At 39.4% G+C, this 27824-nt stretch overlaps 2 protein-coding genes across 6 annotated transcripts in view; one reads left to right on the top strand and one right to left on the bottom strand.

The window, feature by feature from the left end:
• LOC122976541 (semaphorin-5B-like) overlaps positions 1-12868 on the bottom strand; it is a 40561-nt gene extending 27693 nt beyond the window's left edge. For 3 of the 5 annotated variants that reach the window (XM_044345088.1, XM_044345085.1, XM_044345089.1), the window contains exons 1-2: positions 10396-12868; positions 176-231 (exon numbers count right to left, since the gene is read on the bottom strand). The gene's annotated coding sequence lies outside the window, so the exon portion shown is untranslated. Of the gene's footprint in view, positions 1-175; positions 232-4988; positions 5098-5181; positions 5447-10395 lie in introns of those variants that run through there. The other 2 variants (XM_044345086.1, XM_044345087.1) reach the window with 2 other exon arrangements.
• Positions 12869-13696: 828 nt separating this feature from the next.
• kpnb3 (karyopherin (importin) beta 3) lies at positions 13697-27616 on the top strand. Its single transcript, XM_044345084.1, has 26 exons — positions 13697-13872; positions 16525-16605; positions 17420-17612; positions 17850-17952; positions 18041-18137; positions 18222-18326; positions 19278-19400; positions 19649-19769; positions 19888-19975; positions 20382-20488; positions 20827-20951; positions 21170-21259; positions 21390-21563; positions 21647-21865; positions 22063-22146; positions 22237-22369; positions 23121-23242; positions 23412-23508; positions 23810-23982; positions 24430-24541; positions 24775-24830; positions 24991-25113; positions 25377-25596; positions 25715-25943; positions 26056-26197; positions 26514-27616. The coding sequence occupies exons 1-26, from the start codon at positions 13795-13797 to the stop codon at positions 26598-26600; spliced, it is 3282 nt and encodes a 1093-aa protein (XP_044201019.1). The 5' UTR covers positions 13697-13794; the 3' UTR covers positions 26601-27616.
• Positions 27617-27824: the final 208 nt, after the last annotated feature.

The following is a 27824-nucleotide window of genomic DNA, read 5'->3' as shown; positions in this document are numbered from 1 at the left end:
AAAAAGACAAACTGGCAGGAAAACAGGCACAAAGAGCAGGCGAGTTAGACACAAAGACAAAAAAAGGACAACACAAAAGAATAAGTAATTGCACTGAAACAGCCAACCTCCACATGGGATATATGCATGTATACACACACACTGCAGAAATATATATACAGGAAAATAAACTTACTTGTTCATCATCACCAAACTGATTCAGGAGGCAAACGAGTGGCACGGATCCCAACGCTTCACATGGTGAGAGAGAGAGAAAGAAATGAGGTATGAGAAACAAGAGAAACAGAGAGAGAGAGAACTTGTTACACATCGACACACAGTGGCACGCTGACCAGACTGTGTGCAGGGAGGTGGGGGGAGTAAAGGGGTGTGTGTGTGTGTGATGGAGGAGGTGGGGGGAGCAAAGCATTCCTGTTTGCGCAGAGCAAACTGTTAACTCTCTGAATAGAGAGGGGATGTCTGCCCTGCGTGAGTGTGTGTTTGTGTTATTATCCTCATGAGAGCCAGCTTTACTCCTTAGTGAAATTTTGAGGTGAGGTCGTCCTCTGGTCCTGATTTGGGTTTAAAATGGGGTCAGATTAAGGTGGTAAGGGCTCAGCGGTGCACTTTCAAGTTTTTTCATCACTTGACAACAGGTTAATTCTTTACCTTTTTACACTAATAGACTTTTCAGACCGATGCACTAATCTGAAGTAGTGTCGAAATGCTGGGTCAAAAGTTGATCTCTGACTAAAAACAAGCCAAAACTACTTAAAGGTACCTTGTGAAGTTTTTGACGACTAGAGGCGTAATGGATCAGTGTTTTTACCAGTGAATCCCTATTTTTGTTTTTATCATGTACACACACAAGGAAACACATCCAAGTGCATAAGCATGGGGGCAACACGATACATATCACTATCTCTGATATCACTGACTGACAGTTGGTGGCGGTAACATGCAAAGTAATGTTGCAATGCACAAGAAAAAGGCAGCGAAGAAGAAGACTGCCAACAAACAAACATTTTATCACAATGTATAATTGTGATGATGGAAATGCACACAACACACATAATGCGTTTTGGTTAAAAAACAGAAAACTCCACAGGGCACTTTTAACCAAACCAAAATGTAAACGTTGCTTAAAAAATGAAAAAAAAAACAACATAAGAATCAGAGGAAACTTCACCACCAACTGATAATCATTAAATTAAGCTGCTGCTAACTCCGCTTGCTGGCTGCAGTGCAAATCACACGGAAGCTGAGGGTGGTATGATCTATGGGAGCCTCCCACTTCATTGTAACACACTTTATCAAAAAATGTCAAACATTTCATTTTCTTTCTCTGTTGGAGACGAATCCCAAACAGCCTTGCCTACAGTGGCAGACATACTTGCTATAATTACACTTTCAGGCCAATTAATGACACATTTTAACTCAGTTTTATTGAAGCATATTTGCAAAAATTATAGTTGTGTATACTGGTTAATGATAAAAAATGCTAGTATCATTTACCCATAAAGCCTATTATAGGTTACATTAAAGCTTCAGCTGAAGGGAATATAGGTTTCTGTATTTCAGTATTTCAAAAATAAGTTCTTGCCTTCATGAATTTATGTTTATTTTGATGCAGAAATAGACTTTACATGGGATGCACAGTAGTTATACTAGTTATCTAAAAAGCCACATATTGGATAGCTGCTGTTTTTTAGTTTAGCACTGGTTTAACAGGTCAATTATTAAGCAAAAGCAAAACATTTGCTGGTTTCAGCTTGCCAAATATTAAAAAAATGTTGTTTTTCTCTTTTTTATATCACTGTAACTTGAATACATTTGGGATTTGGACAGTTGGTCTATAATTTACTATATTATGATTTTTGCTGAAGACTCCAAGCTAAACTATCAGTAATCAGTGTATATAAAGTCAAAAAGCAGGGTGAGTGTTCAGATGTCAGTTTTAAATCTTTTGATCATTAAACAAAGCTGCACATTTTCCATTTCAAAATTCCATACTTTTCCAGACTCAAATTTCAAGACTTCTCGAGTACAAACAGCCACATATTTAAAATTTTGGTGGGTCTTGTTCTCACATCGGGTTGGGCCAAAAGACATTGTGCCCCTGGGTGCAGAGGACACTGTGACAAGACAACAGAGCTTTTGCTTTTGCATATGGTTTACAATTGCCACCTCCCTGATGTTGGAGATGTCAAACGATTTTACACAGTTTGCATCTAGCTTACTTTTCCCATCTAGATTCTTTATCCAACCAGGCTTTATATTTAGGATTGTCAAGACAGCCCTCGGGATACTTGCATTTATCCGTTATGGTTGTTCAGTACACACTCCTATGTAGAAAGTTGGACGACGTTCCACTGTCAAACTTCTCAGCCCAAAGATGAAGTTAACTAACCAGTGCGACCTATACTCATTATTTTCTCTTAACGTATTGAATAAATAATATATATATAATTGTTTCCATCTATATTTTTTGATCTCTTTTATAAATAAGAACCGAAAATGAGTTGAAAAATGTTTAATAGCCTTGTTTATTCACTGGGTCCATGGAAACAATGATGAACGCAGCCATAAAGGTATGGTTTCCTTACGCAGAAAAGATTGTTTACTTTTATGATAACTACGTCCCTGCATAACTCATAAATGTACAGACAAGCTTCATATTTTGTTCTTTGTGATGCTATGCATATATGCAATTCAAAGTATTCTGTCCTCGCCTGACGAGTCAGTGCCAAACTAGTCAGATAGCTAACAGTTGATCCAATAAAGACTTGAGGCTTGAATTAGTTTAGGTTCTTTGCTTAGTTTCCATGTTTTTCCAGTGTTCTTTATGTCTCACTGAATCCTCTCTTTGTAAAACTGAAACAAAATATATAAACAAAATACATCTGATTACAATTACCGTAGTTGTCCATATGGTTATTTGTTTCCTTTTGTATTACAGGAACACTATAGGTAAGTACAAAGATAAAATAACACACAAAGATGAATAATACATTCTCCGGGACATTTCTACAGCAACCTCATTGACAAATGAAACAACTGTAAACATATTAAAACAATGAAAAAACATGTTTCCAGGTAGGCAATATCAGTTCAATTTGAAGTGAGCCTGAGCACGACTAGTAAACCAGCCAGGGTATTAGTTAGCTAAACAGCTTAGCATGAGCAAGCAAGATGCTAACTCTGCTAAACATATTAATATCTTTGCAGACAACAACTAAAAATTGATACATTTGTTATCCAACTATCATTAATATACAACAAATCAACTTGTAATACTCACAGGCATATATTCTCAAAACTTAACTGAGAGAAAACGCTGAACTGCACATTAGCTTCACTTACGCAGCAACTAAAATACTAGAATAGAAACTGGTGCAAAGGACGTTATGTAACTTAACAATAACCACCAGGAGGAGCTCAACACCATGAAATTATATCTGGACTTGGACAAATGATATGAACTACGAGCACACAAAGATATTGCCGCATTTTCTTTCAAACTACTTGGACTTCGACTCCTTGCAATTGGAGCAGAGCTGTTTTGCAGGCTGTGATGTACAGGCGTAGAGGAAGCTCTGCATCCAGTCACACAGCATACTTCTTGCTTTGCATTCCCGCGCTCTCTCACACAGTGGTGAACATTTTGGCTTCACTGGCTGCCTGCTCCAAATGCCATGAAAAACGCTTGTATGATAAATTTATTTTTTAGAAATTCTGAATTTTATATTTTAGAAAACAAAATAGGAGCAATAGTCTGGAAACACAAATATTTTTCCATCCTTTCCTTATCCAGACCTGGAAATTACTAAAATCAAATTCCATACTTTTCCATACTGAGAAGAATCCTAATTAAATGACCCTTGATGTTGGTCGAACACAGCTGCAGTATCATCAACGTGCAAATGAATCAGGAGACCGAGCCAATAGCAAACGCCATTAACGCAGACAAACATTTGTTCGCCTAAACAAAGAAATCCAATCTGGCCTCCAGAGTCACCTATAACGGCCCCAGAAAAGTTCAAATGATTCACTGATAAGTTTGACTGAGTGTGTCAATGACGACCAATGACAAAAAGCACGTGACATTGATAAAATTGTAAAAGTAGCTGGTAGTTAGAAGTGAAGTTAGCCTGATTTCAGGACAAATTACCACAGTATAATTCAATCTGATAAGCCATTATTCACAGATTTCTAATTATTGTTCATAGAAAAATACAAAGATTCCTGGTGTAAATTGGTGCAGTCTATGTGCTGGTATCACTGGGCAGCAAAGTCATACATTCTCTAACTGTAGAAATTACCACATAGTTGAATCAACACCTCTCTGACTATTTTTTCACAAACATAGTAATAACTACAGACTAGTACATTAGATTTTCTGCATCCACCCCCTGTTTCATGATCTTGGGCCCTCAAGGCTCACTCAAATCCCACTGCATAATTTCACACTTTTCCTCATTCCTAAAAGGTTTTTGGTTCGTGATGTTTACTTTAGCTTGCCAACACAGCTGTTGGCGTGCTCAAGTTGTGTATTGACTCCGAATGCAGCATTGATAGTGAGTACTGAGAATTGTAGGGAGGACTAAAGTAAATACCAGAAAAACCCTGAGTGTGTCGAAATGGTTTTCCTTCTATAAATATACTGTAAACATTCAGGATTAGTCTATAATCCACTATAGAAAACAGAGGAGAATCCCCAAAACTAATTTAGATATTAGAAGGAAAAGCATTAATTTACTTTCTATTCTGAAGTAGTAAATGAACCTTCAGTTTGGAATATTTCATCAAAGTAACAGTATGTGTTCCCAAGGTCAAAAATGAACCTCCATGCTCAAAATTAAGTTTTCTCTCCATTCTAGCCTTCTATCTGCAGTCATTGAAACACTTGACAATCACCTGAAAACACCTGAAAATGCTAGTATCATTTTCACACAGAAACAACTGAGTTCTCTGTGTCAACAAGCAGAAAATATGATTGGTTTTCTTACTGCTGACAGAGACACCAGTCAGGCATGGCTGTAGAAGTGGATGTCAATCTGAAAAGGCGAAGGGGTGACCTCCCATTTGGAAATTAATGGCGCCGATAAATCATATCCGCTGAAAAACGACAGGATCGTTTAGCTTCCTGTGTGCCCAGCAGAGCATAAGAGACAAATAACACTTCCAGGCCTCATCACCAACCTTTACAGAGCAGGATATTCATCTCTCTCAGCCTCAGTCTCACCACAGCAGAGTACCAAACCCCCCTGAGAGGATGAATGTCTCGTTCCTGTGCAAACTTCAGGATGACCTCCTCCGGCTCTGTTTTTACAGCCCTCCTGTCACTGCTGAGGTTGAACGATTACAGGCAGAGGGAGACGCAGGGGAGTGCTCAGCAAAAGCAAAAACAAGACCAGTGAAAGATAGCCAGGTTTGAACAACAAAAAGGACAGTGGACTTCAGGGGGTCTGAAAGAAAACCAACAAGCTATCAACTAAAAGGAGTAAGTATGATAGTAACTTCTACATCACCTCGTGTGGTTCAGAAAATCTAAAAGTATTGGTTTAGAGCTCATTCAGACATCTGTGATTGCCTTAAAGTGCCAATATCTTTTGAAAAGCCAAAATAATCTTTGTTGTGTCCACCTCAAGGCACATTAGGTTAAAATCAAGTAGCTGTTAAGAGCATTTCTGTTACATTTGCATTGTGTGTATTTGATTGCCTTTCTTTTGTAAGGATCATTTCAGCCTCAAAATAGTATAATTTTTGAAATAGTGTGTCTGCTAATCAATCCTTTGAACCATAGGCATTCTTTTTCTTGGTTCTCACTCTCTTTTACAGCTTACAAAGTCAGTATATGTGTTGCCTTTGCCAGATATTAAAAAAAAAAGTTTTTAAGTTACGTCTTCAGCTTTAAAATGCTTGTCTTTACCAACTCCTGTGGGAAACATCTGGTTAATTAGATGCTGACCTGCTTGTTGTCAACTGTGTCTGTCTTCCATTTTTGGCAGGTGGCGCACAGTTGGTTTTTCAAATCTTTTTTGCTGAAATCAGCAGCTGTCTGGAAACAGTGCTGATGAGAGCTGTGAGACTGAACCAAAACAGTAAAGCTGAGGACCTTAAAACCAAAACAACAAGCTAAAAGATGTTAAATTGTTCAGAAGAGCTTAGGGGAACTGTGTATTTGGTAATAATTCAGTGACCCCTTTCACATACACATAGTTATTTGATCTATTGTTAATATAAAAATATATATAGTAGCAGCTTTATGTAAAAAGTATTGCTTGTGCCTGTAGTAGTATATAAAAAGTCACCTATATAATTAATTTGCAATAGTAAATACATTTTGTAAAAAATCTTATGCTGCTCTGATAAAGTTTTGTGATGACAAGAAAATGTCCATACTGAAAGTATGTACAACATCACAACATTAACTATTGTTTTCCCTCCAACATCTGCTCCTGGCAACTAAAGCATCATTAATGTTTTTATGGTTATGTTTAGGCAACTCAAAACAAGTCCAGGGAAAGATCATGATCTTGGCTTTTTCAACATTTGACCAAAACAACATCTTTCCCAAACTTTAACCAAGTAGGCCTCAGTTGCTTAAAGTTCACCACAAGTCCTGTGTGTTGTATGCCCAACCATCCACCTTGACGTCCATCCCTACAACTTCTCTACAGTATAAGAACATCACACTTCCTGGATTAGAAAAAAGTATTGCGAGTGAACGTAATCTAGGCACGAATTAATACATTTCCCCTCAATGTAAATTCGTAGTATAGACAAATATTTTGTAGGAAACAGGGTACTATTATGAAGTCCTGGGCTTACTGTATGTGTTGTATTGAACTAGAATATCATATTAGTTCATCTCTAGTGATCTCCATTAATCCATGACCTGCTGCAAATGAGGCCTACAGTGGTAACTCAACAACTCTTAACCCCCCAAACCATCACCCGACCCCGACCCCCACCCCCCACGTCACAGCCTTAAATGGATGCCTTGTCCAGCACACAGCGCTCCACTGTGAAACAGGTCTGTGTGTCACAAAGAAATATTGACTTTTAATACTTCAAACATTCGGGTTGCTCCATTTTAAACAAGCCGGGCTGTGTTGATTTTTGAAAACCCCCGCAGTCACTGCAGGTTTACTTTTCTGCTGGAGCAATAAAACTGTGCTTACAGGAGTCCCCCCCCCCCCCCCCCCCCCCCCCACACACACACACACACAAGTAGAAATGGGGGGTAGTAGCAGTTTAGAGGTTAGAGAAGCAGCCCAGTGAGGACACATATGGTAATTTGTGCATGAAAAATCATATGCATTTAGGTTAAGTTGACTGACAGTCTGGGAAATAAACATAAAAAGTTATGAGAAATATACGCAGTATAATAACATTTATTTCAAATTTACCTCCAGCACTGAAGAGTGATACTGCAGGTTTAGCGTAGTTAAGCACAAATACTGGATGCAAGGGGAAACTGTAAGCCAAGCTCTATCCAAATGAAAAAAATATGTATTCCCTCTGTTGTCTGACAACTCCAAACCTGTCTAGTGTACACTTCATATCTTGTTTATTTACTTGTGTAGAAATAGAAATGCAAAAATGAGAGATTGTGGTTTTAGGAGAAATTAGCCTTTGAGCTATTTTGCAACCAACAACTGCTGGCTGTCGTGACTGCACATCGTACCTTTAAAACTCCGTACAAATCCTGTCACTCACTTGTGATTGAAACATTATTGGTTTAAAACTCTAGCTGAGAAAATGTTGAGAACGTTAATAAGTCCCCTCCTATCTGCTCTCGCCCAGCAAATGTTATGGTGCCTGAACAAAAGGTGCAAAACACTAAATGTTCATACACTGACCGTGGCTTTCTGAGATTTCCAAGAAAAAAACATGAAGTTCTAATAACCTTCCTTGAATAAATAAAGGTTAAGCAATATCACACAGTCTCAGAGTCTGTGGGCTGTGTGAGTGGCGTAAACCTTAACACCCAGCCGCCTGTCCATCAGCCCCTCAGCACTAAAGTTACTCTTTCTCTCTTCATCCATCTTTCTCTCCTTTTCCACTTCAGCCTGTCAACATGTGAAACTGTGGAGGTCTGTGGGTAACATGTTCAGGCATCCAGTTTAATGATTTAATGGCACTTCCATTTAGGGGATTATACATTAGCAACATTAAGTCCTTGTATGTAGTGGAAGACTCTTAGCAGCTCTGTTTCCATCCAGCTCTGAGGGAGGTTTTAAGCCGATGTTTACAATGTGGCGGAAAATAAAATAAAAATAGTACTTTAAATAAATTAAATAACAATAAATACATCTAATATTTCCTATAAGTCTGGTCTGTGTTTGTCTGTAATGGTTTGCAAACTACTTTTCAAAATTGTCACAGAGTTTTACATTTTTTAATGTGTTTTTCCTTCCTTCCAGGTAACCATAGCGATAACCAAGTGATAAGAGTAATAACTTTGACAAAAATAAAACAAGACGTGATGTTCACTGTGATGGATTACTTATCTCAAGTAGAGTCTCAAATTGATGTCCATACTTTTCAAAAATGTAAAATAATCTTATGGAAAGTGTTTGTCAGTTACATGTGATTTGTAATAAACATACTACAACATGCAAATCCAAAAATTTGGCCCTTTAATATAACTATTTGTCTGAAAATATTTGGAGGTTTGGGTGCATCATTTGTTATGTGCCGTGTGGGTGTGATGGAAGCAGCCCCTTGTTGTTTGTCCCACCAACAAAAGAAATACAGTCGAGTAGGAGTAGTGATGTCAGTAAGAGACAGCAACAACAGCGCCTTTGCCAAGACAGTCCCACAGTGAGCAGAAACTGAAGTTTGCTTGCTAAAGTTGATGATTGCAAAGCAACAATAATGTGGGAGTGACTCACTGCTTAATGAGAGGTTTCTTAACATTTTAGGGCAATAATCTGCTAATCATTCTCATGACCCCAGCATTTAAAGAGTTGTTAAATCATCATGTTTGAAATTTGTATGAAGCCCTAAATAGATGATATGGAAATTATATTTTATCTACGTTGAGTTTTAAACAGCATTCTCTCATGTCCAAATGTGTTGGATGAAGCAAAATACTTACTGACAGTGTTTGGGAGACATTGGGCAGACAGACATATATATAAACCAATCGCATCTCATATTCTCAAATTATTATTATAATTTAGTTATTGCATCTCTGTAAACCGCCACCTTAAACACAAACAAGAGGTACATCAATCTCAACAAAATGTGAAATCTTTAATGTTAATTTGTTTATCAGCATATATCCACCATGTGAGATTGTTTTATGTTAATGACTATTGACTAATGAGGATGAAGTGTTAAATACAGGCATTGTTTCAATATGCAAAACAGCAGACATGTTGGTGAAATTAAAAATTAAAATCTTCATTGCTGTGTCAACCATGTATGTAACCTAACTGTACACCAGCATTACTGCACATTTTTCATACTGGCAAGATACTTAAATCTTAAGGGATGTGTTCAAATCACCACTAACTGCTGTCAGACGACCTGCGACTGTTAACATTCATCCTACCAACATATTTAACACACAAGGACTACTGACTGGGGTCCCTGGAGACCCCAAGAATAAACTACTGTAAGAAACAACCTTCATCATCATGTTACTTTATTTCTTATCAAAACATTATTAGTTGTGTAATTAATGTCATCTGAAAAAAGATCATTATTATTATTTTAGGAAAGTTACAGTTAATTTGCATATTGTGTGAGAGGAAAATACATACTTTTCTTTAATACAAATTGCAGCTTTTATCCCAAGTAAAATCTTTCCACAAAGCTTCCAAAATGACTGACAGAGTGCCCCGACCCCCCCCCAAACATGAACTCAGTAAATAGTTCCATCTATTAAAACTGCAATGGCAGAATTGGGTGCTTTTGACTGGGAACCCAATACACTTGTCTTTTTAAAAAGCACTAATTAAAAACAGAAACATAAAACAATGATGTGAAGTCATTAGTAACAAATTGATTGACAAAGTCATGAAAAATTGGAATGATAGAATAAACTACCTGTGAGATATGAAAAAAGTAAAGCCGCTCTGTGAATGTAAAAACCACAAAGGTCACATTTACTTCAACTTCAAACTTCAAAGGTTTTCTTTCCACTACTTGCTTATTTTCCTTTAAAAAATTACTACCAAACTATACTGCTTGATGAATTATACAGTGGATCCTCACTGTATATGTTAAATATTCTATAAGTTCAAATGTGTTATCCGGAAAATTCTGCAATAATAAAACCATTATTTCTTAATTGAGTTCTGTGTTCATTCTTTCAGCGCCAGAACTAATTGGAAAAATGATAATGAGTGCGCTATTTGATCCATGCACAGAGAGTTAATACACCTAAATCAATCTTACCTTTCACTTGGGACTCATCATGGGATCCCTGCTGATTTAGGTTGTCAGGTCTCTGAGAGAGGAATGGTGCAGATTGACTTCAGCCCGCTATCCAGAGGTCTGGACTCTGTCTGCTGCGGCTCTGTGAACAGTAGCAAGTTATAATTCAGACCAGTAGGGGTGCTGCCAAGACCGTGCAGAGTGGACCAAATGTGTAATAAACTCTGTGAAAGTAATGGCTCTTATAGAAGAGGAGTGTGTCTCTCTATATCTGAAAAGTAAGCACCAATAATAGTAAATAAGAGTCTAGGATTTCAATGTTTGAGTAGGTATTTTCTGCTCACAAAGCCTGAACCACCATTAAAATGAGACAATAAGACTGATGATGAGCCCGTGTTTATAGACTAAATAAGTTTAATGCTTGATTTCCTGCAGCTCTTTGTTCCAATAAGACCATCCTCAGTGAAGAAAGACAAACCCTTGAAAGCTTTACCGAAACAAATAAATAAAAATTTAAAAAGAAACCTTGAGTGGTCTTATGAAACAGAGAATGTTTGGGTAAAGTAAATGTTGGGACAGAACAATAGATTGTCATGGTTCTGTCACAGTCTGGCTCTATGTCCCTCCACCTGTCCACCAGATGCTCTCAGACTTTTCTCCCTGTTGTTAAAACTGGACTGTGGGGAGAAGGACAGATAAGAGAGGCTGCAGATTATATTTAAGGACCACTTGAGATACTGTTGCTTTCTACATTGACTCTCATAGGAACTAAGAGCTGAAGTGAACTGAAACACTAGTTATTGTATTCAGAGCCAGAGTTGTCTTTTAGTCTGATTTCTGTTGTTACATGAGCCTTAATATGCAAGCCACTCTGCTTAATAGACTGATTTATTCATGTTTTTGTCAACAGCAATGTATACTTAAGTGTATTTTGGTGTGTGTGCCCGTTGTGCACTTATTTAAGTTGTGTTCATGTGAGTTCTGGGACAGTTTGTGCATGGTTATATTGTATTTTTCGGCTTTTTTGGTCGTCTGTTTCCCTTCTGTGTTCCTGTGCTCCACACCTGCCCCGCATCAGCTTCGTTAGACTTGCCCTGCTCCCTGTGATTTCCCCAGTCAATCAGCTCCTCGCCTGTTCTCTGTCTAGTCACCTGTTCTCCATTCCCTCATTAGTTCAGTTTGTATTTTAGTCCTGTGTTTCGGTTCAGTTTTGTTCTGGTCAGTTTAGTCTCGCCTGCCTGAACTTCTGTGTCCTGTTCCTGAGTTGTTTCATAAATTTATTCTTCAGTTCCTTTTTCCTGCCATGCCCTGCGTTTGAGTCCATCTGCTCCGCACTTCATGACATAAATTGGACAACAAATAGGCTACATAATGATATTGACAAAAAGAAAAAGCAAACATCTCATCTGTTTATGTTGTCAAAGAAATCTGTCCACCAAATGTCTTCTAAATCTGTTGCAGCTTTTTGATGTATCTCATTTGCAAACATACAAACTGTTTTATTGGCAGAGGTTTGCTGAATTCATAGGAAAAATGAATTGCAGAAATCATCGAACAAAGCTTGGCTGCCATCTACTGGCAGATTGTCATTTTACCACATCCCACTATAGTTGAGCTGTAAACACAACTTATATTTCAATCATATAAAACATATATAAACTCAGTTAACACATTAAAAAATGTGAAAATGATGCATAAAAACACATCTGGAATATGTTAATTTAATATAATGTTAATAATAATTGAATATCACAAAATAAGCATGTTACCTTCAATTAGGTGTTTGAAGTAGCAGATACAATATACATTTTTTTTCCAATTTCACTCTCCTTTCTTTAAAGGTTTAATAGTTACAAAAAGAAAAACACTTTTCTTCTGTATTTAAAGCCTAATCATAAGTAGCTTATGTTCAAAATATAATGTTCTTGAAAGAAAAAATCAGTCAAAGCTGAATCGTATGCTTTATTGCAGTTTTTATCTATTTTCTTTCACAGCCTGCTGATATTTCTTGACAATTTTATGCATGTAAATCTGTGTTTGATTTTCCTCTTTTAACCACTACACAGCTAAAAAGGTCAGGTTTAATTCTAGTTTGACTAGCACTACCACTGTGCTATTCATTATATATATATATATAACCATATATACATCATAAGTGCTGTAGTAAAATTATCCTATTTTGTGAGACTTTGTGAGACTATTCTAAATGTTGATATGATAATTTTAAAAAGATACTAATGTTAACTACCTTTTTTTTTTTTTTTTTTTTTTTTTACAACTTTGGTGTAAAACTACTATTATACGTTTAACCTAGCCTCTATGTTTGGTATGGGAGACTTACATTTTTGTATTATTTTTTATGAAAGTTTATCTTCATAACACATTCCATTTCACCACAGTCCAAATGTTAAGCATTATGATTGATCAAGATAATCAAGTCTTGTAACAGGAAATACAAAATATATTGACAAGGACAATACAATAAAATAAAAGAATAGTAAATAAAAGAAAAAAGAATTAATTAATTAATTAATTAATTAAGGCAATTCTGTGTGTTTTCTAAAATGTAATTTTAATAATCAATTGTACAAATACTCTTTTGAAGAGATTTTAGAGAATTAAAAAAATATGTGAAATCATGAAGGAACAGAGAAAATAATGCTAATTTCTTTGAGGATGAAAAAAACTTACCTATTATAATCATCACATTAACAATAAAATCAATTTTTGAGTCTTTATATTCAAAATATAAGGGGAGACATTTTTATATGTTTGCTCCTAGCATTGATGTAAATTTTTTCTCTATTTTATTTTATCTGTGATTTATTATTATATATTTTGTATCCCTCTTGTCGATTTTATTTGTCTTTGTTTTGTCTTTTTAATCTATTTTATGTATTTTTTAATCTAACTTTTATTTAACTCTATTATTATTATTATTATTATTATTATTATTATTATTATTATTATTATTATTATTATTGCTTTTAAATCTAGTTTATTGTATTTCATCTTTTTTGTCTTTTTAATCTATTTTATCTCATTTTTTTAATCCAGCTTTTATTTCGCTCTATTTTACTACTATTATTGTTATTATAGCTTTATTACATTCTCATCATTTTCATTTTCATTATTATTAACTGAATAATTTCCCGCGCTTCAATTATTCACTATGAGCTAATAGGAACAACGCATTCACTTTCCTGTGCCGATTCCATCCAATAGGCGCCGAGAATCCGTGTGAGCCAATAGGGTGTGTTTGCGAGAGGTCTCCTGGCCAATCAACGGCCAGTAGAGTTGATGAATTACGCCAATGGGCCGTTAGCAGCGTTGTGTGACCGACACTGGGTCTGCCGGCCCGGGCTCAACTCGCCGCTTCTCCACCCGGCTGGTCCTTTTTTTTGGCTCTCACTCACTGCAATGGCGGAACAGCAGCAGTTCTACCTCTTGCTGGGTAACCTGATGAGCCCTGACAACAACATCAGGAAACAAGCAGAGGTAAGAGAGAGTGAAACGGAGATGTTTTCACTGGTGACAAGTTCACCCGAATCTAGAAAACACCGCTAACCGAAAGCTAACCGTCAAGCTCTGTAGCCCACGTGCGCTGTGAAGCCGACGCCGAGTACTAGTCAGCTAACGCTAACTACCTTCGCCGTGTTGCGTAGTTATGTGGACATAATATACATCCTAAAGATACGAACACAGCCGTGACACTGTGTGGTTGTTCGTTTGTTTGTGTCACGCTTAGTCCGGTTTGATTCAAAGTGAAATGTCCCGTTTGTTGGGCAAACGAATACTAATTTCTGCTCAGCTGACAGTGAAGCTAGTCATCTAGCTAGAGTGCAGGAAGTAGCATGAAGCTACGTGGCTAGTTTCATTAGCCAGCCTGCTTAAAGATTAATAAACATATGAAGTCTGACATTATAAACTTAAATGTATGTCACGTATGTACACTGCTGAGCAACAAGACAACGCTGGGTAGCGTTAAAGAAGGAGTTATAAAGCCAGTTCATTCAGAGGGCGAGATGGATTAGCAGTGGCCTTCATTCGTTTTCAGTGAAAGTGTTTTAAACACAACGTGCTCTTGCCTTCCTTTTTTGGTTTAATATCACTCATGAGGCTATTTATCTCATTTTCAGCCACGTCATGTCGAAAGCTCGTCTCGGTATCATCCCTTCTCTCTGGATTAGTTTCTCCCAGAGGATTTGTTTCGGCTGAGTCTAGCTGGCCTATTCACTTTTTCCCACCCACCACGATTAGCCGCTTGTCGCGGTCAAAGCATTGTTACCGGTTTCCCTCTTCAGCACCCGACTTTTGGATGAGGTGGTTGAATCTTATCACACTCCCCCTCTCACTAGCAGTCAGCGTTTTTCTTTATAAAACACAGACTGTCTGCCGCGATGCTAAGCTCACTGGAATTCATCCTTTTATAGAAACCCTCCCCTTTCTATCTTACACACATAATAGGAATTGATCCATCCGCAAAGAACTGTTAAACCCATATATTAACAGCTAAAGACAACAGCTACTAAACATTTGTAGGTATCCAGATCCCTAGTTTATGCTATTAAAGACATGGTGGGATGGACGGCAAGCCATGAAGTACAGCATTGCAACAGTCTTGAGGTTGTGCAGTGTCTGAGGATGAGCTGGTTGCATGCATAAGTTGTGTAATCCATTGACAGAGCTTTTTCGTAGCCCTGGGTACATTTATTACAGCCCAGTATAGTAGTTGAAGATGACACTTTGTCCATAGAATACTATGGATTACTTAATGTTTAGTAAAAACTTGAATGTTAGTCGATGTGAGGTAAATGACAATACTCGGCCACAAAAAAGCAGATTATGGTCATTAATCATGTTATGGCAGGAGTTTCCCATTGTTTATTTGCACTGTAATAGTACATTTAGTTGATATGGCCATGCAGCCAGTTTCTAATCAAATGCGGGTGGTCAATAATCAGATTTCTCCCCCACCACACTGCTGCCACTTTGATACTCCTCCCTTCCCTGACATCTTTGTCATGCAAATGTGCATGCTTAAAAACAACCAAGAAAACTATTTAAAGGGGTTTTATGGCTACATGATCATGTTTGTCCAGCAGAAATGTGGCTGTTAACAGGGTTTCTCTCTCACTTTGACGAAAGAAACACAATTATTGTATACCGCAAGCGCCACTTGCACATGGGCATTGGTGATATTTTCCTCAGAGCACACATCCAAGGTTTCAGTCCATCCCCATAGAGCATCATGTGCATTTGTGTTTCTCATGTGGCTTTAATGAACCAGCTTTAGAACAGTGTGGAGATCAAAACAAATAGGCGGCACACGATGTGCATCAGAACAGTCGTCTTTGTTTATGTTAAATTTCCCCATCAGTGACATGCTTCTTGTCTTTCTATATTTTAAAACCGATCTGATAAGTGTCTGAATGTGAACGTAGGAACATTTTTATCAGATTCTAACTTGGGTGATGATTATTCAACACTTCAGATACTTCACAAAAAGCCTTCCAGTGGCCTGTGGAAAGCTTTAAAGTAAAGTAGCCTCAGGGTGTTGACAGTATCGGTACATTAACACAACAAAGGCCACCATTTCAGCTCTGATATCAATGCAAAGCAGACTGGATCAGGAAAAACTGCTAGATTTAAAGAGTATAGGAGTGAAACTAAACCCCAAACACGTGACTTTATATGACAGATCTTATCTTACTTTGTCCTAATAATAAATGAAATTACAAGTTCAGCTTTGTTATGTCCTGATTATTCTTTCACCACTGAAAAGACTTTATATCCTTAAAGATAAACAGATTTGCAGTAGTCTTTTGAAAGTTAACTTATAACTTGATTGCTTACAGACAAGCAATAAACATGCAGTTAACAAAATGCGCTTATGAATAGCCAAACCCATTTTTGATTCATGAAATTCTAAACATTTTGTTTAGCCTTAGCATTTGTTTCAGCAGGAAATGTATCAGTGTAGAATTACAGGCATGTGCAGAATGCCATTTCTTTGACGGTAACAAAGTGAATATGATACTTTCTCATTTTCCACGTGGCTTAAGTTGTGCGTCTCTGGTATTTGCATCTGTAAGCATTCACCAAATGGCATGTCTCATTCTTACCACTGTCCATTAATTGTCTTTGCAGGAAGCCTATGACACTATCCCGGGTCAGACAAAGATCACATTCTTGCTGCAGGCCATCAGAGATGCATCTGCTGCAGAGGAGGTTTGTACATTTAACACTGATAAATTTCTTTAGCATGAGACATTTTATCCTTTCAGCCTGAATCAGAGGAAAACCACAAACCTTAAATCTTGTCAGCTTTTTGGTTTGGTTGTGGTCAGTCAAGCTCATGGGTAGGGTTTAATGTACTGTATGCATTCTCTTAGGACGGTAGTTAAACCCTGCACTGGAATTATGTTTGAGATTATATAGCACCTGCCAGTCAATCGATAATATCAGTTAAGTGCCTTAAGTATTATCCCTGACACGGATATAAAACATGTTTGTACCAGGAACAGAGAACATTTAGTGTGAAAGCATTTGGAAGTGTTGGAAAGTTAGGTAAAGCATGTCCGTAATGGGAATCCTGCCCGCATTACAGCAATATCTTTGCTTTGACAAGGTGCAACATCGATGGCATTTTAAGAATGTAGCCCGGTCATCACATGTGGGCCATCACCACCCTGACACGAAGGCTTGTTGTGAGTCACAGATTTGGCATTTAGTTGGTTATGTTTACTCTGAATCCACCAGCTGCTTGGTCCCTCATGCTTCCTCGCCTTTTCTTTACTTCAGGCTTGATATTTTTAGAGTCTTGAAATGGGAGCAGGCAGAGAGGTGCTTGGCCCGGGGAGAGTGACTCTGCCTTTCTAAGATGCTGCGGGTTTTGTCACTGTGGGGTTTTTTTTTTTTTTTTTTGAAAGAGTGACTAAACATTTCACTTACTCCCACCACATTTGTTAAGTCAAGGACTTTCATGTTGGATCTGTGGTGAAAAGCATGATATAATGTTGAAACCCATGTTTTGTCCTTTTAGGTCAGACAGATGGCAGCAGTGCTTCTGCGACGGCTGCTGTCATCATCCTTCGAGGAGATCTACCCAGGCTTGACCCTGGAGATGCAGACAGCCATCAAAACAGAGCTGCTGACCAGCATCCAACAGGAGACTTCACCTAACATCCGCAAGAAGGTCTGCGACATTGCAGCTGAGCTCTCCCGCAACCTTATCGGTAATGCTCCTTCTAAAGATTTCCTTTACATCTTCTGATTCTGATCTGATTTTTTTGCTGCAGGCAGACTGATTTTTCTTTTCTAAACTACACTTGCATACCTGCCAACATTTGGAGAAAGGGAGATTTTCAAGGCTGGGGGACAGGCTTATTTCCTGGGTGACAATTAACTATTGCTATATAACTGAATTGTGACAAAATTCTGACCATTAATAATCTTTGGTGTCTTTAATCTAGATGATGATGGGAATAACCAGTGGCCAGAGGTGCTCAAGTTCCTGTTTGACTCTGTCAACTCTGACAATGTCGGCCTGCGAGAAGCTGCCCTGCACATATTCTGGTGAGCTCCTGCTTTTATTTCAGATCTTTTATTTAGGTGTGTAGGATGAAATACGGTAGCTGATGTGTGTGTCTATGCCTTGTTTTAGGAACTTCCCAGGAATCTTTGGCAACCAGCAGCAGCATTATATGGAGGTTATCAAGCGCATGCTTGTTCAGTGCATGCAGGACCAGGCAAACCCACAGGTAAGATTTTAGGACATTTGTAGGGCAGTTTATTTCCTTATTTATATGATTGCACATTTAATTTTTTTGAAAATTATCCTTCAGATCCGCACCCTGGCGGCCCGAGCTGCATCATCATTTGTTCTGTCCAATGAAAGCAATACAGCACTGCTGAAGCATTTTGCTGACCTGCTACCGGGCATCCTGCAGGTAAGATAAGTCCTCTCTCTATCATGTGAACTGCCTCAGAGCATCAAATCATTTTGTACAGTGCCCTCTACATTAGTTATGGATGCTATCTTAGGGTTCACACAACTATGAGGAACTGGTTGGCCAGAGCAGTGTTTTACATGATGCCTGTATGTAATCCTTTGCTCCAGTAATGGCTTTTAAGCAGTCCCATTAATGCAGGCTAAATGTTGTATTACCCATAGAGTTTGATATATATGCATTAGCTAATGCTAGCTTAGATCATACAGTAATGGGTCCAGGAGAAAGTAAGAGTGTGTGTGTGTGTGTGTGTGTGTGTGTGTGTGTGTGTATATAGGGTGGTTTTGTCTGGGTCTTGTTTCGCCCCATGTTGTGTTCATGACTATATAAACTCAGTATGTCAAAAATAAATAAGGAAACTTATCTGCAAATGGAGGATGGAACTTCAAAGTAACAGCTGTGGTGTTTACTTGCAGCTTGTTTGCTTTTACTGAGAAGCGTAGCGTGTCTTATCATTCCTTGTCAGGCTATGTAGAGATGACAGTGTTTGCACTGAATCCAGAATAAGGAAGTTAATTACTCAATACGAACCCAGAGGAAGAAAAGGGGAAAAAAAAAACAGAACAGTAGCTGTTCTTTCCACCTGTAATTATTAAGTAAGTTAAGTACATGTTTCTCCTCACCAGACAATGAGGCATCAATCTAGGCTATGTTGATATATTGGACAACCTAAATCCTGTAGTTATTCCACGACAGCAATAAATGTTTCAAAACCCTAGCTCTACTAAAACAATGTTTGGTGAGGTTTTTTTTTTTTTTTTTTTCACTGACTCACAGCAGTTGAAATGGAAGTTAAGGCCTTAGACTGTGGTAAAGTCAGTGTTAGCAGCGAGTCACTGCTGAATGAATGCAATGGCAACATTAACCCCAGCTTCTGTTATTTTTGATCAGGCAGTGAATGAGTCCTGCTACCAGGGAGACGACTCTGTGCTCAAGTCCTTGGTGGAAATTGCAGACACAGCGCCAAAATACCTGAGACCTAACTTGGAGGCCACTCTGCAGCTCTGTCTGAAGGTGAGTAGGAACACCTTGTTGCAGAAATATCACTTTACTGCTCTTGATACACAAATGAAGCCTAAAACTTCGCAGTCTCATAAGTGTATTAAAAGTTCTTAATATTTTTAAATACAGTTCAGTTAATACAGTCATATTTGCATATAGATCTGTTTTTTATTATATTTTAGTATTATAAATTTAATAACCTGTTTTATTGAAAGCTCTATTTGCACCTGTTGACCAACGTGATCATCCTGTCTCCTCAGCTGTGCGCGGACACCAACTTGACTAACATGCAGAGGCAGTTGGCACTGGAGGTCATTGTCACCTTATCCGAGACTGCAGCAGCCATGCTGAGGAAACACACTGCCATTGTGGCTCAGAGTGGTGAGAATTTGGTTCACCATCCGTTAACTTGTCTTACTGTTCCTCTACTAACTCATTAAGTTAAAAATAAAAGTAAAATACTCCAGGCAGTTGTAGTATTTATGTGTTGTGTGCTCAGTGCCCCAGATGCTGGCTATGATGGTGGACCTTGAGGAAGACGACGAGTGGGCCATGGCTGATGAGCTGGAGGACGATGACTTTGACAGGTAAAGTGTGGTAAATCACTATCACTTCAGAAACAAACATGCTATCCCCACCTTTGATCAACTATCCTGTGAGAATAAGACACCCACCTATTTCACAGATTAGTTCCTTGTAGTTCCCCTAATGGTTGACTCTCCTGTACTTTCTTGATCTAAAGCATTACTGCTACTTTTTTTTTTTTTTTTTTTCTGGATAGATTTCTTGAACCATATACATCACCAGTACTAAAATAGGAGATTAATAAATATTGACATCTAGATTGAGGAGAGAAGCTGAGGGATCAAAACTGCAAATGCACTTTTTTGGGGGGGGGGGGGGGTCTCTTCATTGATGCAAAGTGCTTCTTCAGTATGGTCATACACTGTGTCTATCTGTCATCTGAGAGATTTGTTCCTTGTCACCCATCAGTAATGCTGTGGCTGGGGAAAGTGCTCTGGACAGAATCGCCTGTGGTCTGGGAGGAAAGATCATTTTGCCAATGATCAAACAGCACATCATGCAGATGCTGCAGAACTGTAAGTAAATACATTGCACACTGAATATATTTAAACAGCCTCACACAAATTTGGACTGAAACTATCTCAAGGTTGATATTGGGGATTTGCATCTTGCAGAGATTTGACATTTGCATGAAAAGTCAACCATAACTGTGAATACTGTGATAACGTAGTGCAGACGTAGCTGTATTATCAGGCAGAAACATGTTACCTAAACCAAAAGAAATATTTTTTTGTTTATGAAGCAAGTTTAAAGCTTACGAAGCGCCCAAAACTTAATATACATAGGGTTTTTTTGTTATTTTTAAAAATTGGTCAGTGTGAACACGAGATCAACAGAGTGTGTTTGTTGTTAGCTGACTGGAAGTACCGTCACGCCGGGCTGATGGCTCTGTCGGCCATTGGTGAGGGCTGTCACCAGCAGATGGAGGCCATCCTCAATGAGATCGTCAGCTTCGTCCTCCTCTTCTGCTCCGACCCTGTAAGACACACAACTTCAAACTTGGTTGTTTTATACAAAGATACAGCACATGCCTTATGTTACACTTATTTATAATTACATAGTGACAATAGAGGGTTTTTTTGTTTTGTTTTCTCAAATTCTACTCTTGTCTGGTCAGGAATGTTATAGGACTTGTGTGCGCAGCAGTTGTTATCTTGTATGGTGGTTTTGAGTTTGGTTTCCTTTTCCCTCCTCAGCACCCGAGGGTGCGGTATGCTGCTTGCAATGCTATTGGACAAATGGCCACAGACTTTGCCCCAACCTTCCAAAAGAAGTTTCACGATAAGGTAACTACAATTAAATGTGATCTCTGAAAACTGATATATTTTCTGATGGCTACATGTTCTGTAAATTATGTTTATTAGATTTTGGGTAAAAGTTGTGAACACTCTGACCCTGCATCCTCCTCCCTTCCAGGTGATTTCAGCCCTGCTTCAGACCATGGAGGACCAGAGTAACCCTCGGGTGCAGGCGCACGCTGCCGCCGCCCTCATTAACTTTACAGAGGACTGTCCCAAATCACTGCTCATCCCTTATCTGGACAGCTTGGTGCAGCACCTCCACGTCATCATGGTTGCCAAGCTGCAAGAGGTATAAACAAATATCCATACAAAGGTATAAGTCTCCTTCATGGCTGTCAGGAGTCTTCACTGTTGGTGTTTCTCTCTTCCCAGTTGATCCAGAAGGGCACCAAACTGGTCCTGGAGCAGGTGGTGACGTCCATTGCCTCGGTGGCTGACACAGCTGAGGAGAAGTTTGTGCCATACTACGACTTGTTCATGCCCTCACTGAAACACATCGTAGAAAACGCTGTGCAGAAGGAGCTGCGGCTGCTTCGTGGAAAGACCATAGAGTGCATCAGCCTCATCGGCCTGGCTGTCGGCAAGGAGAAGGTACGTCTGCACAGGATGTCATCAAACTATTCAGAGAGCTTAAATTAAGATTGGCTGCCTATAAGGGAACTTATTTCATGCTCACTGTAGTGGATGTTTTGTCCAACCAATATGGGCCAAAAAAAAATATGATCTTGCTTTTTCACATTCACTCACATCAACTATTGTCTTCAAATGTCTTTCTGTCCTTTCTCTAGTTCATGCCGGACGCCTCTGCTGTCATGCAGCTGCTCCTCAAGACCCAGACAGACTTTAATGACCTGGAGGATGATGATCCTCAGGTAAAAAGACTTGAATGTAACTTTGGACCAAACCGTTTTCATGATAGTTCTGTTGCTGCATAAGCCAACCTGTCATGTTTTGTGGTTTAGATCTCGTACATGATCTCAGCCTGGGCCCGGATGTGCAAGATCCTGGGGAAGGAGTTTCAGCAGTACCTGCCTGTGGTGATGGGCCCCCTGATGAAGACGGCCTCCATCAAGCCTGAGGTGGCCCTCCTTGACAGTAAGTAACTCAACAGAGGTTTTCAACAGTCATGGATGTAGCAGCTTACATTTGGCCACATAACTAACCGAGTCTTGGCTGTTTTCTGGTAAATGAAGGTATTTTACCTTGTATACTAGGACACAGTTCTATGGAGAAAATGCACCACATTACATTGTTGTAAGGAGACTGGTCTCATTTTGTCCTTGACATCTGTGATGTAATTTCATACTTTTTCTTTTTTTTTTTTTTTTTTAAACAGAAAATGTATTTTTTGTGTGATGCCACGGCCATTTTAAAAGCACTATAGCAGTGGGTTCATTTGGACGAAAATTATTCAAACAGCAGGGAGCTAATGGATGTTCTATGACCACGTTTGAAGCTGATTAAATTTTGGTGGTTAAGTAGTTAATGAGTTAAGAAATTAAACCTGTATCACATTTGAGTCTTTTTATGCATATTATGACTGTGTGAAGACCAGCAGGGTTTCCACCAGTGTATTGCAAGCCCGGCAGCCCGCTGGGCCTGATTTCACCCCCCCGCCAGGCCTAACAACTTTTCTGGCAGAAACTCTGAACAACTTCACTAAAAACACTTGGATGTTTCTACACTTATCGGAACTTAAAGTTTCTTTTTTTTCCAGGGTGTTGCAATTTATCACTTAACATAAAATGATAGTAATAACCATAAGCTCCATTTTACAGTGTAATAGCAGTGGTCGCTGAATGAAAACCAAAATGAAAGATGTGTAAAACTTTTTTGTGTCTTGTAGCCCAGGACATGGAGAACATATCGGAGGATGATGGCTGGGAGTTTGTCAACCTGGGAGACCAGCAGAGTTTTGGCATCAAGACGGCCGGCCTGGAGGAGAAGGCCACTGCCTGCCAGATGCTGGTGAGTAGCCCAGTCCACTACAGCAGAGGAATGATACTGAGATGCACTGTCAGGATCCTACACACTTGAGTTTTAATCATACACATAAAATGGGCAGGGATGTAAAGCCACTGTTTAAATCTAGATGCTGAGGTTGATCTGCTTTTTTTTTTTTTTCCCCCCCCCCCAGGTGTGTTATGCCAAAGAGCTGAAGGAGGGTTTTGTGGAGTACACGGAGCAGGTGGTGAAGCTGATGGTTCCTCTACTCAAGTTCTACTTCCACGATGATATCCTTCTCATAGACAATGCCTTTTTGAACTTTGATCCATGAATAATGGCCGAAACTGCAAAGCAGCTTTGTCTTGAAATTCCAGTCCAATCAACATCATCATCAACATTTTGGCTGGACTAATGTCCTCTAACATCCAGTATAATAAGTGTGTCCACCAGGCAACAAAAGCCAACACGATGACATTTAAACTTTATTGATTTCAATTACTTTAAAGCTCTTTTGCTGCCAAAGTTTTAAGCCATGTGAAAGAAAAAGGAGCTAGACGATGGGGTTTGTTGTTTCCTTAACTGTCTCACGTGTGCGGGTGGCAGCAGCTGAGTCCATGCCCCTGCTGCTGGAGTGCGCACGGGTTCGAGGACCAGAGTACCTCACCCAGATGTGGCTCTTCATGTGCGATGCCCTCATCAAGGCCATCGGCACAGAGCCCGACTCGGACGTCCTGTCAGAAATCATGCATTCTTTTGCCAAGGTAACAAACCAAAGCCTTTTTTGTCATTTATTTCCTGGAAGAAAATGTTCCTGCTAAATGTGGCAGAGCACAGGGAACTATGTTAACAATAAAGAGGTAGACTGAGGTTAAGTTATTTTCAGATTATTTAAGGGAGGAATTTGGTTGACTGTCTTTCAGTTTGGGTTAGGGTTAGAAAGAAATAGAAATAGATGTCAAATCAAACGAAAGCTAGAAACCGACAGAGAAACAGTTGATTTGGAAAAACTGCAGAGTAACTAAAGAAATACTGGATGAAGCAGCATTGGATATACTATTAAACTAGTCCCTTCAATAGATTAGATAGATGGACAATATGATTATTAGCATCTCCAGTGTAACAAAATGTCGGAACATATCTAATCTAATGTTAAAGAACCAGGTTTTTTTTTGTCTGACTGATGTTGGTGTTTTTGTTTCTGTTTATAGTGTATTGAGTTGATGGGAGACGGCTGTCTGAACAACGAGCATTTTGAGGAGCTGGGAGGCATCTTGAAAGGGAAGCTGGAGGAACATTTTAAGAATCAGGAGCTCAGACAGGGTGAGGCATCATCACAATCATAGATTATTTTGTTCTAAAATTTTCCCTTTGATAAATACATTTTATACAAATCAAGACTACTCTTCAAAGAAGCCTCGGGGACAGACAAAGAACTCAGCTCACATGATTTCCACGTTATTTATTTCCCTGTGTCAATTACCAACTCAGGAAAAGTATTACAGAAAGACAATGATACTACATAATCCTCACAAGAACACTTCTGTCCTTCACAGCTAAGAGACAGGATGAAGACTATGATGAGCAGGTGGAGGAATCGTTACAAGATGAGGTAAATATTTTCACATCACTCAAGGAGTTAAAGCGGTCATTTTATGCCCAATAAATGCTACATGAAACCCCATCTTGTGGGAATGATAATGTAAGAGTGTGCCAGCTCTCCTAATGTTTTTCCTTTTTTTTTTTTTTTTTTTTTTTTTTTTTCTTTTCAGGATGAGAATGATGTGTACATCTTGACCAAAGTGTCAGACATCTTGCACTCAGTTTTCAGTAGTTACAAGGAGAAGGTGCTGCCTTGGTTTGAACAGCTGCTGCAGCTCATTGTCCAGCTAATAGTAAGTACTTTCATGGTTTGTGCTCATATATTATATTATTAATTGATTCAATGACCTGCAGACGGTGCTCACGGTTTTGGTTCAGCAGCAAAATGTACAATTTTCTTTGTATCCTCACTAAAAGTTGAATTGGGGCCAGTATCAAATAAGTGACCACTACTGTAGATGGTGTCAAACAGTCTTGAACATGGCCCACTCTGATCTTCTTTCACATCACACAGAGTTAAACAGTTACTGACTAAACTGTCTTGCGTCTGCTTTAGTGTCCCAACAGGCCGTGGGCTGACAGACAGTGGGGTCTGTGCATCTTTGACGATGTGGTGGAGCACTGCAGCCCCTCGTCTTTCAAATATGCTGAGTATTTCCTGCGGCCGATGTTGCAGTCGCTGTGTGACACAAGCCCCGAGGTTCGGCAGGCGGCCGCCTACGGTGTCGGCGTCATGGCTCAGTATGGAGGAGAGAGCTACCGCCCATTCTGTACAGGTATGGCCTGGTACTGATCCTCGGGAATCATATAATTTAGATGTTGTTGGCAGATTAAAACTTGTAGATGGTAGCTAAATGTAAATGTCTTTGTGTCCGCCCTGTTTTCCTGGTCCAGAGGCCATCCCCCTGCTGGTCAGAGTCATCCAGGCAGCTGACTCGCGCTCCAAGGAGAACGTCAACGCCACAGAGAACTGCATCTCCGCTGTTGGAAAGGTCATGAGGTTCCGACCAGAGTGTGTCAATGTCAATGAGATCCTTCCCCACTGGCTCAGCTGGCTACCGCTCAATGAGGACAAAGAGGAGGCCGTCCACACGTTTGACTTCCTGTGTGACCTGATTGAAAGGTATGACTGCCACCACCTAAAGCCCCTCGTTAACCAGGAAATGTAGAAACAGCTTTCTCCTGTTTATTTCCGTCCTGCTGACTTTTTTTTTTTTTTTTTTCTCTCTCCACAGCAACAACCCCATCGTCCTCGGACCAGACAACTCCAACCTCCCCAAAATTTTCCTCATCATCGCAGATGGTGTTGCAAATGAATCGGTGAAGAGTGAAGACCCATGCAGCAAACGGCTGGCAAATGTCATCCGTCAAGTACAGGTGAGCCGTCACTCTGCTGCCAAGAAATTTATCACTTTTTCAAAAAAAAATCACTGACAAATTAATCAGAATGCAACTCACTTATACACACTTAGACACTGGGAATTTTGCATTTGACAAATATTTCTTTTCCATATTTTGACAGTAGTTTGAATTTAGGATAAGCCTGAACAAATTCTTGCACACTAAGTTTTATTGACAGGTGCTTAGGAGCAAAAACTCTCCAGTGTGTGAGATTTTCAGTGGATATAAATGAATAAAATGTGTGTGACACTGTCCAGAGTTTGACCATTTTGTTGTTGTCCCCCCTCCCCAGGTGTCAGCAGGATTATGGACACAGTGTGTATCGACACTGAACGAGACGCAGCAGAAAGCCATACAGGACCTACTGAATACTGCCTGAGCCTATAACCCCGGCCACCTCCCCGCTCTTTAAAAAGCCCATGAAGAAAAGTTGAGCCCCTGGATCTCCATACACTCCCTCTTCTTCCTCCTGCTCTGATCTGTAGTGTGTATGGACGCCGGCTTCACCCCCCCTCCCCCCCAGTCACCACCTCCACCCTACTATTATACAACCTCCAACTACATTCAGCCGACTGGAGGGAGCAGGTTGGATATTTACGACAATGGAGGACATTGGCCATCCACCTCAAAGACTTTCACCCTGTATCCAAGGAAGTCGTCCCTGTCTTAGCGCAGTCACATGTCTTCTATCTGGACGTTTTGTTTCCAACCATTCCCTGATGTGTGCCCAGAGGGACTCCATTCTCCACGTCGCCCAACACAAACTCATTGGACAGTCAGGCTCAGAGGGGCCATAATGGGGGGAAATGGGGACGGGACATTCTAGTGGACTGAGCAGTTGAATGAAATGGAAATGCACACAGGGCGATCACTGCCTGTCTCCTGTGAATCTTTTTTTTTTTTTGTATTTTTATTTTATTTCTTTTCTCGTTCCGTGTTCCCAGTGTTACCTGGGGGGAGACGGCCTCTGTCTGCCACAGCTCAGAGGGTATGTTTCCGAAGTAACGGCATGTTTGTTAAGTGGCTAACTCTAGAAAATATAAATAGTTAGTGAATTTACATCATCGTTGTCTGGGAGAGTTGACATTGAATTTTAGCAGCTTTCCTCATAGCCTTCCAGATAGCTGTTCACAGGACATGAAATGAAGATGTTTGCGGAACGGTTCAGCCCCTTTAGGTAGCAGGGTAAGGGGCTCTCAGAACAGGAGCGCAATAACCTGTAGTTAGTCACAGCCACAAAGCGTGACAAGTTGGAGGAACTTGAAATGTAGAGTATTTGTAAAACGCGTGCTATACCATACTCTCACATGGTTTTGACCCTTTGCAGCCCTGCAGGTATGTGATGGAAGTCCAGAAACTACCAACAATAAAATTCCATTTGAGAATTCTGAAAAATGAGTGTTTTGTTTTTTTTGTTTGTTTGTTTTTTTATTACAGGAATAGCTGGACATTTTGAGAAATGCGTTTATTGGCTTTCTATGGACGAGGAGATGAAGCCAGCAGGCACTAAGCTTTACTCGTTCCCAGTGTTATGCTAAGCTATCATCCTGATGTCCGAACCATAGATTGTATATAAAAAAAAAAAAAAAAAAAATGAACGTAG

This window comes from Thunnus albacares, chromosome 24 (genome assembly GCF_914725855.1).
Source record: "Thunnus albacares chromosome 24, fThuAlb1.1, whole genome shotgun sequence".
Lineage (NCBI taxonomy): Eukaryota > Metazoa > Chordata > Actinopteri > Scombriformes > Scombridae > Thunnus > Thunnus albacares.
This window is presented reverse-complemented; position numbering and strand designations above follow the sequence as displayed.